This window comes from Haemaphysalis longicornis, unplaced genomic scaffold (assembly GCF_048455015.1).
Source record: "Haemaphysalis longicornis isolate Haplotype H1 unplaced genomic scaffold, Haemaphysalis longicornis Haplotype H1 scaffold_5, whole genome shotgun sequence".
NCBI classification, from domain to species: Eukaryota; Metazoa; Arthropoda; class Arachnida; order Ixodida; family Ixodidae; genus Haemaphysalis; species Haemaphysalis longicornis.
This window is the reverse complement of record NW_027526385.1, coordinates 153,901,217-153,913,278: the sequence shown is the minus strand read 5'-3', so window position 1 is coordinate 153,913,278 and position 12,062 is coordinate 153,901,217. Positions and strand designations below refer to the sequence as shown.

At 45.1% G+C, this 12,062-nt stretch overlaps 1 protein-coding gene across 1 annotated transcript in view; it reads left to right on the top strand.

Moving 5' to 3' along the window:
• The first annotated feature begins 328 nt into the window (after window positions 1-328).
• Window positions 329-12,062, top strand: part of LOC144139470 (uncharacterized) — a 53,216-nt gene continuing 41,482 nt past the window's right edge. Inside the window, exon 1 of the mRNA XM_077671805.1 lies at window positions 329-472. Within this exon, the coding sequence (XP_077527931.1) occupies window positions 361-472 (112 nt within the window). The 5' untranslated portion in view covers window positions 329-360. The remainder of the gene's footprint in view (window positions 473-12,062) is intronic.

Sequence of the window (12,062 nt, the reverse complement as noted above, 5' to 3'; positions counted from 1 at the left end):
GTGCCTCGATTCACCCGCGTCTCCACCGTATGGCAGCGCTTTCATCGAGGCACCCGACATGGAGCAGTGGAACGCAGTAAATTTAAATTGACTTGAACAAACCTCTAGTGTGTTACCTTGGGATGAACGAGACGGGAGAGGAACAGCATGACAGGTGAGCGGGAAAGTAAGGGAGGCATTTACTTGCCACTGGCGCGAGTCGACTAATCGTGTTTCGCCGACATTTGCAACGAAGGGAGCAGATACGCGGCCAATTTTTTTACGATTCAGCTATCTGCAGCTTATATGTAGTGACTGTCATATTTCACACCGCTTTATTTTCAGAATTCCTTCAGAAGCCTATCCACGCAAAGAGGTGCAATGCTCTTCAACGTTCTCTTTGTCCATGTATTTATCTGGCTGCCAACTAATCAAGCCAGTGACTTTGATTTTACGAAAATTGTAACAGCTTTTGACGTGGAAGTTCGCGGAGGTAAGTTCAAATATTCAAACCATCTACTGCTTTAACCTTCCTTGAAATGATTCGATACAGCTAAATGGGAACAACTACTGTACAATATTTCACTGCTCTTCCTACAAAATGAGTGAGCATCTCGTCCCTCTACCACGCAAACTTGTGGCTTGGCTCAGTACGTCCGCATTGCTCCGGCTTTAGATATGCACAACGCGGAGCTTTTCGCATATCCCTTGTGCACATAAGGGGCATGCACACAATGTACGTGCACCGGTGCCCCTTGGGACAACGCTGCACACGCGCGCCTTGCGCAGTTGTCCCAGCGCACATCCTAGTTTCTTACTTTAATCGCATGCTGAGCCTCGTCATTCGTCAAATTCGCACATTTAAGCGCACTTAGTGGTCGTTCTGGGGCGTCGTCGTGAAGCCCACCTGCACCGATTTCTTAGAGTGTAGATTCCGACAATTTGTAGTTGAGATGTACAGCCCGTTGAATCACCCTGTGCACAACCGCCTCTCTCACGTATTACGTTCGTCGCCTTTCTCACATCCGTACCCTTTCTCATGATGGGTCCAGGGTTTTGCAGATCAGGGCCACTGAGCAGTCAGAATGAGGCTCGGGGCCCGTGATTACGCCGCTGAGCAGACATGACATTAACAACTGCGATCTGTCAATCAACACCGCCGCTGTCACTGGCTTGAGTTGTCCAAGAAAAGGCCGCCCGTGACTCCAAATCATGCCAATGAGACCATGCGTCAAGAGTTTTGCAATGTGCCCCATCGTTTTTCGTCTTTGTCCGTAACGTTGGTGCGCTTTCTTAGTCAGCCACCCTCCTTGTTCAAATGAACGCGCCGCTTCCGGTACTGGCCTTTTGTACAACAGCAGTATTTTTGGAGATGGCGTAGCCCGTCGTCACAAACGTCGCCCGATAGCACCAAGAAGAATCGAGACGCTCGGTCTTCCTAGTACCTGCTGTCACCATGGAGCGGTGCCGCTCTCGGCGGTCGCCGAACGCATGGGCGAGCAAAGGGAAGGCATTCCGCCGGCTGTTCCTTGGAACCCGCCAGTCCTTTTATTTATTCTTGAATGCACTCCATTGCCATCACTATTCATCATCATCATCATCATCATCAGCCTGGTTGTGCCCACTGCTGGACAAAGGCCTCTCCTAAAGATTTCCACCCACCTCTATCTAACGGTCCTACTAACGCTTTGGACGTCCCAAAGCCTAACCACCAAGCACCAAGTTCTCAAAAGTTGCGTCACTTTTGTCCTCACTGTGACGCAAATATTTCATCAAGCCAGTATTCGTGGAGTAGCAACAGGTGACCATTACTATGCGCTGGCGCTTGTAAGCATGCGTACCCTTGCTGGCGGGAGCAAATGACAGAGACTGCTGTGCTAGGCCGCATCGATTAGCTTCTGTTGCAGGGAAGAAAACAAGGCTGCAGGTTCCGACGAGAAGTGCAGGAATAAATGGGTGATTCGTGCGGTTTCTTAGTTTCTTTTAACACCCTAGGGCCAATAACTTTACCATCCCTGCCTTCAAAACGTTCAGAGAAGCGCGAAAGCTAAAAGTGCGTCCTGCCTTCGCTGGAAGTGCATCCACTTATTTGTCAAACCTTCAAAGACCCATATCGGAAACGAACAATTAATCCTTGTAACGATTTTTCGTGCCTTAAGTAGATGAATCTTCGAAAGACCTAATGTATACCGATAACCATTACGTGGTTTATTAGACAAATGTAAGACAACATAAGATTAATTGATTGTAGGGGTTTAACGCACCGACGCAACGCAGGCGATGAGGCGCGCCGTAGTGGAGGGCTCCGGATTAATTCAGACCACCTGGGGATCTTTAACGTGCGCCGAAATCTCGTACACACGGGCGTTTTGCTTTTCGCCTCCATCAGAAAAGCGGACGCCGCGGCCGGGAATCGAACGCGCGACCTCGTGCTCAGCAGCACAACGCCTTAGCCACTGAGCCTTAACATAAGATGTACTCCTCATTCTGTCTCTCTGTGTTAATTTGTACGAATTGTGAATTTTGAAACCATAATTCTTGTATAATTTTTCGAATTCAGCTTATTGTGAACTACGTACGCAGGATGTACTCTTTCAATTGCTTTCGTTATGAGTGATTTTTTTCCCCTTTTTTGAACCCTACCAAGTGAGGGTTTCCGGGCCACTGTCAAGCTGTCTTTAGCAGCTTTTAGCCCGGACGACCTTCCAGTTTCTTCTGGAGGAAATAAAGATTATCTTATCTTATCTTATCTTATTCGTGATCGATGCGTGTATGTCTTAACTAAAACCGCTCCTTTCCGGCATTTTCAGGTAAGTGTGTTGACGGAATGGAAGCACTGTGTGTCCAGAAATATTGTCAGAGCTTTTCGGTGGACCAAGCGGCCTTTGAGGAAATGCATTAATTTATTGACAGGACGCCATCGGTCCCACTAAGAAAGCTTCCGCTTTGATCATTCGTGCAGCGTCATCTAGAGAGCGCAAAGCTCAAGTCCGGCATTCGAGGCCGTTTATCGTGCGCGATATCGCCTATATCTTCTGCTGCGGATAGTTCCAGGTCGCTATATGAAAATATAGTAGCGTGGGCTCCACAAAGACGAAAGGGATTTGCATCAACAATGCAAAAAGGAGAAAGACTCAAAACTGAAAGTAAGGGGATGACACAATCCCACCGCTCCGCAAAGAATTAAAATTCTAGGAAAATGGGGATGAATCGAAGATTTCTCCGTCGTTGAACAAGTTGGTGAGCTCCGGGTCACCTCGCCCAAAACGCCACCGTAGTCTCTAACAAATACAGCAACGGTTTTATTGCGTCGTACACTCGACGAAACCGAACTCTAGCAAGGTAGGCTGCCTTGGGAAGGACAAGGATTCCGTTATTTTATTCTGTGTTTAATGTTAACCTTTTCTGTATCTCTTGTATTTTCGCTGCTATATATTTCCCCGTGTTTCAATAAAATTCAGTTGGAAGTAGGCTTGTCCTCGTCTACTGTGTCCCTGTTTTTTCTGCGCTTAAGATGAACGTTATGGAATACCAACTAGCCCGAATGCAAGCACTTCTTCATGTACGTACAGGGCCGAACACTCATGATTTGCTTGTAGAGCGGCGGCGGGTGGTAACCATACTGCATACCAGGAGCAGACGACGGAATGTACTCCGCTAGGGAACACGAGATGCCTTGTCGCTAGGTTACTCGTCATCCTCAGTGTGGCGCTGAATAGCTGGTCGGTCAACTCCCCCCCCCCTTTCCCTTGCTATACCACACCCCACGCGTACCCCCGCCTATCTTACATCTTTTCAAGCGTGCGTACTATTTGGCGCGCCGGAACACGCTCGCTCGGCCATGAACTGTACATGCCACCACCGCATGTGCACCAATACACGCCCACTCCCAAGCGCCCCAAAGACGCATGTGGTCTGTATTTCGCGCATACGCCTACAATATCAAGACTATATCTTGGAGCTCCATACAGAGCTAAAAGAAAAAGCGAGTATAGGGAAGATTATGTTGGGTTTTATTAGAACGAAACTGGCCATACCACGGCCTAGCCCATGGTCCTAACCACGGTGCATATTTTGTGATGTGGTGTGCTCTTTATCCTCACAACCCTGTTTTACCGTTACAACCGGCCACATAACTTGTTGGTAACATCACCTATCTCAGCCTTCCATCAATACGCCCACTATTGGCGGGGGCAAAGCGGTGAGGGAATATAATTGGCAATAGTACCTGCACAAGCCAACTGACTTTCATTTAGCTGTTCTATTCAGTTCCAGAATATTGCACACCAGTAGCGGCACCTCTCCTATTGTAGAACTCTGGCTGTTTAATAACAAAATTGCTGGCTGATACTTTCTATATTAAAAATTGCTTCGCATACCCTAAATGTAGGCTCACAGCGCCAAGCAGCACTTCGTGTGTGTTGTGGACCAGCCCCAGCTAAAATGTGCAGATACTCAGAGTTTGGTCTATTAAAGTGCAGCTTTCTTGCGCCGCTTGTCTTCACTGCGAGTTTTAGGAAGCCGCAATTACGGATGAGTAAAATACTCTTATTAATTTTTTTGCTTTACAATGTTCTTTAGTTTATTTTCGCCAATCTCTCACAAAAAACGCTTACCGAGATTTAAAAAAACCTGTTAAGCACGATTGCTCGAAAGTATCCTGCAAACGTTTTGTTAGCAATTTATGGAATATATCTACTGATTTTTCATTAGAAATTACCTAGCTAGTTTTAACTAAAAGACTACAGCGCCAAGTCAATAGACCTTACGGGTTTTGAATGTAGTTTCTTGTGAGTTCCTTGTAAGGTGTTTATAAAAAAATTTCAATAAGCTCTCTATACAGTTCCTGTTGAGTGTAGCCGAAACAGCCTGTCGCGTGTGAGTCAGATTTGAATGCAGTTAGTGACGGGTTTTTATTAAATTTGTCTGCATTATATTTCTATAACAATCTTATTGTGCCCAGTCATAGCATTCCCCGACATATGAGCTAAGTTTTAATATAGTTTCTGATGAGTTTTTATTGCATGTATCTCAATTATTTCTCCATAAAATTGTAATATCCTGTTGACTTGAGTCAGGTTGCCGGGTTAGATTTAACAGCGGAGCTTTTTAGTGACTCGCAATGTCTAGCGGTGATGCCCGTCACCCCAGGCGCCACCGCGCTCCTACGTGTTCCCAAGACAAAGCGGCGGGCCGTCCATAGCGCGATCCCGGTTTATGCGTGGGGCACCCGGTGCAATATCACCCCACATATATGCACCGATAAACTATCAGACCTACGTGGGTGGGCTATGAGGCGCAATACAGAGACCGATAAAACTTAACAGATTGAAGACAATGAAATGCATAATGAGTGTCGGTAATACAAACTTCATTGCCTGCGTAATGACCACACTTTACAAACTAGGAGTTCGGTTGACCCTTTAGAGACCCACCGTGGTGGCTCAGTGGCTATGGCGTTGTGCTGCTGAGCCCAAAGACGGGGTTTTGATTTCCGGCAGGAGTGGCCGATTTTCTGATGGAGGCATGAAACGAAAACTCCCCTGTGTTCGAGATTTCGGCGCACGTGAAAGGTGCCCAGTTTGGTGAAATTAATCCAGAGCCCTCCACTACGGCGCGCCTCATCCGCTGTGTAGCGTCGGCGTGTTGAACCCCACAATCAATCGATTGACCCTATAAAGAGGCGATAGAGAGTCTGTTAAAACTCAATACAGTACTCCCTCGTTAACTCTATAACTCCGATATCTCGGAATAACGGTTGATTCAAAACGTTTTTGCCGTGCTTTTAACTCCTATAGGAGGCATTATTTTGCCCCCTTTTTATCTCGAAGGCTTTTGGGGGAAACCGCCAATATCTCCAAATGTTGACAGAGAGGGCGCACAGCAAGTTCTTCTACAGATAGCTGATAAGGTCTCTGTTCCCACGCTTAGCTCCTGCTACGCGCCAAACGTGGCCGTGAACAACACATTTACTCTGCACGAGGCCGGTGTTCCCGTTGCTGAAGTGCTGTCCGATGCCTGCATCATTGAAGAGAGCTTTGGATGATTCAGCTGATAATTCGGACGCAGAGAAGGCTCGAGAAGTGCCTACAACGAGAGAAACAACAAATATGTTGCGCCTGCTCCGCAACAAGGTATAATGTAGGGGTGGAGACCAAAAATTGATGCGATGCATTGAGCAGCTGGAGAACGTTTTGCTGGGAGTAGATACGAGCGCGAAACGGGCGATCACTGAGCAGTTCTTTCTTCCGCAATATTAAAACTTCGTTTTTCCGACGAACATTTTTGCCTTTATTACGAAAGCTCCCCGGTGTCGTGGAGCGTTTGTTACCAGCCTCAGCTCTCATTTGAGTGACCTGGACACAAACTTTCGGCATTTATTTTAACTAGAAACTCCGCTTATCTCGAACGTTTCAGCGGGTTTTATTTAGAGTTAACGAGGGATTACTGTATATTGAGGGGCAATAAAATTCTTGTTGCATTTTTGCAATACAACGTTTATTGAATTTTTATTGGCTGCTGGTTTTTGGGAGTTTGATGGTAGGATGTCTTGAAAGCAATTAAATGTTGGTTGAGCTTGTGCAATAAAAAGTTTATTGACTTCCTTAGGACTTCAGTCCATACAGTATGAATTTAATTAACTTTTTCTTAACTCCATAGAACCTCAGTAAAAAGTTTTTTTTTTTTAAGCACAAAGTGCATTATCATGACGGATGTGCTGTATGTAGTGTATCATGGCAATTATATCTGTTAAATCCGTCTGTTGCGCATTTTTGTAAATGAAGGGCTTACAGGGTTAGACCGCTCTCATGGCTTTTAAAGCGAAGCTTTCAGCCTATCACTACTCATGTCCGTATGCTGAAACGGCGCACAGCCCGAAAGCGAACTTTCACTGTCTATGGTAATGATCGTGGACGCTGGGCCACAGCTCCGTTAGGCCCCATCCGCTAGAGGTTGATGTGCAGCAGAATGAGGTGACCAATGCCGCGTATAGGCGTTTCCTAGTCAGCCAAGTGACGCGTGGCGCCATCTACGGTCATGTTTGAAGCTATGTCTACGTGCTTGTGGCCCTCAATTTATTCACTCAGAACCGCTTGGTCTAACTCGCATTGGTCGGAGCAAGCGGTGAATGCACAGCGCCAAGTGAATGACTGGCGGCGATGGCAGCTGTCCATCTTTTCTCGTGCTCGGGGGTGTAACACGTTTCTTGTGACCCGACTTCTTTATGTCCTACAGGTGTTACATTGCTCTCGACTTAGGATATAGGCTTTTCACCCAATGTTTCCAACCTTCGTTTGGTGTTCGTGTAGTGCGCCACTGCGTCGGGATAACTTTTTTCTTCCGGTTGTGCGAGGGGGACTTGGGCTTGTTCATCTTTTTGTTTGGCAGCTGCTTTCTCGTTTGTTCTACTTTCGAGATGTTCAACGTCCTTTTTTGAAAGCTGTACTGCAAATACGTCTTGCAAATTTTCCCTCTGATATTGTGGTGTATTCGCTATCTGTCGAAGAATCCCGAAGCCGCGAGGTTTCTAAAAGAAGTGGTTGACACGTTTCGCTTCTTACAGGCTCGGTTTAGCTTTGAGTAGATGTTTACTGCTTCGCGCGAGTCTATTTCCGATGCCCTGGTTTCTGGTCTTTTTCGCATACTATTATATCGTGCTCCGTACTTCCAGTGTCCGTACCAGCATGTTCTCAATAGAGTGTGTAAAATGTGTGTTCCGCCAGGCGTTAAAACATTTTTCTTTAAATTACACACTGCCACGCTCCCTGTTAAAACTTGGATGAAACACGGAGGTCTGTTTATAGCTTGGTCGACAGACTGTCGGCTCTGTTCTCGACCAGAGACAATAAAACACGGTTTTGTAAATTGCAGAGATGCTGTCTTTTTCTGGGACATTTTGCAGCGAATGCTCAGAAAAGACATCGATATTACGCCTTTCTCTATCCGGTTTTCGCCATTTGACTATTCTGGTGAGCCGCCTTATGGCGTGTTTGTGTTGACTGGTTTGTGCAGTCTGTGGCGATGTCGCTTATGTGATAGCCATGATGAGCCACCAAGATCCACTAAGTCATATTTCCGAGAAACTGTGGCATTTGTACATAGTGTGTATAATTCACTTCACCAACCACCTGACTGGTTCCCACTTTTGAACGCTTTTGTGTAGCTTGAATGGAGGGCGCTTAAACTTTGACTAGCAAACAAGGACGAGAAAGACTACAACACAGGACGAAGCGCAAACTAACAACTGATTTATTAACGTGGATGAACATATATATACACGTGCTTGTATGAAAAAGAGATACAAAAAAAGATACAAAAAGATTACAACTGCACATGGTGTTACAAGGAGCGCATGCTCAGTTCTTAGCGCGACAAGAAGTCTATTTCTCTTTTTGCTAATGTGATAGATGGTGCGCTGACGTAGTCCCATTCTTTTCCAGACAACATGCTGTATGTTTCCCATTTCTCGCGCTGCATCTTGTTTCTGGACCTCAGGAGACTCACGTTTTATGGTACTCAGGCGTGCATCCAGACCTTGCACAATGCTGTGCCAAGTTGCTCGGCGCATTTATCAACGAGCACGCGTACTTGTGCTCGCGGAGCCGTTCATTGAGGCAGCGACCAGTTTGGCCGATGTATGACTTGCCGCCCGGAAGGTAAATTTTGTACACAACACCTTGCTCACATTTAACAAACTTCTGCACGTGCTTAACACCACAGCTCGGTTCGGTAGTGTCGTCATGTCCCTCACTGTTAACTCTCGTACAAAGGCACCTTAATTTGTTGGGCGCTGAAAAGACAACGCGCATGTCGTGTGCGGCGGCTACCTTTTGTAGTCTGTGCGATATAGCATGGACGTATGGTAACACCACGGGCCTTTTTCTGCTTTTATTTTTTTGCCGTCTTTTTCGGCTTTTCGCCCCTTCCCCGTCATCTTCAACACTTTTTCTGCGACTGATGCAATGACTTGTTCCTGGTACCCTGCGCCCTTCAGTCTTTTTTTTCTGCAGGGTGATGCTCTCGTGCACGTTGTCACAACATGACTTCTTGATGGCCTGTGCCAGATATGACACCGCGATGCCTCGTTTTATGGTTTTTGAGTGGGCTGACGCATACGGGAGCAAACCTTTTTCTGTACGTGTCTTGTACATCCAGCCCACACAGTTGCCAAACTTTATCGACAAGTCAAGGTACTGCAGGCAGGTCTCCTTGGGCTGCTCAAAGGTGAAATGTAGTCCTTCGTGAACTTCCTGGAATTTTTCTAGTATATTACGCGCGTTGTCCCGAGTGCAGCGCCCCATCTCAGTACACACAAGGAAGTCGTCCGCATACCTGAAGCGCTTGATAACCCCCATGTCATGGAAGGCATCCTGCAAGGCTCGGTCACCTTTTGAGAGGAATAGGTCACACAGCATAGGGACAATGCTGGAACCTATACAAATGCCGTCCTTCTGTGAGTACAGCTCTCCTTGGAACTCGATGATCAACGAGTGCAGATACATCTTGATGAGCCCTAGAAAATCCGCAGCACTCAACCCAGCATTGTTCATGAACTTGACTGCGCCATACCTGTCAATCGCTGATTCCATTGCGTCCAGAAGACCTTGTTGTGGTACACTGTAGAACAGGTCAATGACGTCTACTGACATGCCCTCAATTTTGTTTGCTTGCCTGAATTTTGATGTATATGTGCTTCTAATAACTTCAGTGTATTCTTTTGTTTCTTGACTATGTATTCCTCGTTCTGTCCCGTCTGAGCGTATTCTCCCTTGTAATAAAGAAAAAAGGTCTCGTAGGGTAGTAGTTCCGCTCCTGCGAAGAAAACAGCCTAACCCGGCTTCAAATCCTGTTACCGCTTTTTTTTTATTTTCAAAGTTTGTCACATTTCAATCGTAACATTTGTTATCACGCATATAATGTATTTATGAGATCTTTATGCCTTATAAATTGTATTTTGGGTATTTTCGTTGACTTTGGTCAGTTTCAACTACTGCTTCTTGTACGTTTTCGCGGGTTCGCCCCTTTTCGGTCGGTTTCGGCTATTTCTTTTGAATATAATTCTACGACGTGGTTTGCAACCGTTGCTAGTCTGTTTTGGCTGCTATTTGTTTCAGTTCTGGTGGTTTTGTATGCTTTAGGTACGTTTGTGCTGTGATACCACCTCCATAAGCAAGCTCAGGTGACGGCTGGCTGTACTGACTTGGAAACGCATATACGCACCCAGGCCTGCTACGGCGTGACGTACATAAACCTAAAGTCATAATCTTATGTAAATGCCGGCATCTGTTACCCACAAGTCGATGCACCATGACAAGGACATTGCTGTGCATGCCGAAAGCTGTAATTAATTTGTTGTGCAACTTAAGAACATTACACGTTTTAGGACTTTTGTTGGTCGCGTTTTCGTAATCTTTCCGTACTTTTTTTATTTTTGTGTAGGTTCTTTTGTCAAGGTGCGAGTTTTGTTTTGACAGTACGCTTGTAAGTTTCTCTTTTCAATTTTGGTATTTCTTGGTCTCAAAATTCTGGTTCACATTTACACTATTACAACTATAAAATGTGTTAACTCCGGCAAATATGCATTTTTCTGCAACTGCAGCACCTTACACCATTCACGCTCTGGGAGAGAGAGATAGAGAGAGAATATCTTATTAGCAGATATCTTATTAACAGATATTTGGTGTTGAACATCGCTAAGTAATAATTAGGGAAAAAATACAGCTAGTTTCTCGTGACGTGTCCGCCGTACTTGCTAGCATAATCAATAACATATTTACGACCGGCGTTTTTCCGTCTGAACTTAAACGTGGCAAAATTGTTCCAGTCTTCAAAAAAGGAGAGCGTAATTTTTTAGCTAATTACCGCCCTATAACTATTCTTCCGTTCTTTAGTAAATTAATCGAGAAGCTTATTTCAGATCGTGTAATGGCATATTTTGCTAAATTCAACCTTCTAACCAACTGCCAGTTTGGTTTTCGCCCTAATCTTTCAACAGAACTTGCGCTTATAGAATTTACAGATAAAATTAAACAGCTCATTGACAAAGGACACTGGGCTGGAGTGGTATTTATTGATTTCACGAAAGCTTCCGATACCATTAATCATAAAATTCTTTTTTCTAAATTAGAATCACTCGGAATTTGTGGGCCACCTCTAACACTTTTGCGGAGCTATTTAGCAGACAGGACCGAAGTGGTACGCCTTTTAGACGCAACTTCCCAACCTATAACTGTAAATCAAGGCGTTCCGCAAGGGTCAATTTTAGGTCCACCTCTCTTCTTAGTGTATATTAATGACTTGCCTATGCCTAAATAACACAACTTGTATTCTTTACGCCGATGACACAACAATACTAACAGGTGATCCTAATCTAGACGCCCTAACAGCAAGGCTAAACAAAAACCTCGAAAATATTGCAGTATGGTGCAATAAAAACGCACTGCAGATAAACCCCACAAAAACAAAATATTTAATATTTCATACCTCTAATAAGCATCCAGTTTCAGTTCCAAGCCTTTGCTTTGAACGCACCGCCATTCCTGTGTCACGCACAGTAACATTCCTCGGAGTTGTACTCGACACTCATCTGAAATTTAATCTCCACGTGAAATCACTTAAAAAAATTGGTTTTGGCATACGCGTACTAATCAGATCTCGAAGCTATTTTCAGAAACATATCCTGGTATCTCTATACTATGCATTTGTTCACAGTCACCTTAATTACTGCGTATCGTCATGTGGAAACACATATTCTACTCATTTGTCATGTCTCCATCATTTACAAAACCAAGCAGTTCGCCTAATTACATTCAGCCCTTACAACGCATCGGCGCTTTCCATCTACACCAGTCTGAAGATTCCACCGCTAAAACTTGCGTTTCAACTAAAACTGGGTGCTATCATCTTTCGGGCTGCACACATGGCATAATTATTAGTAGCTTCTTAGATTCCCACCTAACAAACACCAACCCCACAAGATTTGCACAAGGCCTTCACCTACTGCTGCCTAAGGTTCACACTAACTACGGCAAACAAACAGCCATTTTCGCACCCATTCAACTATGGAATTCATTACCAATAAC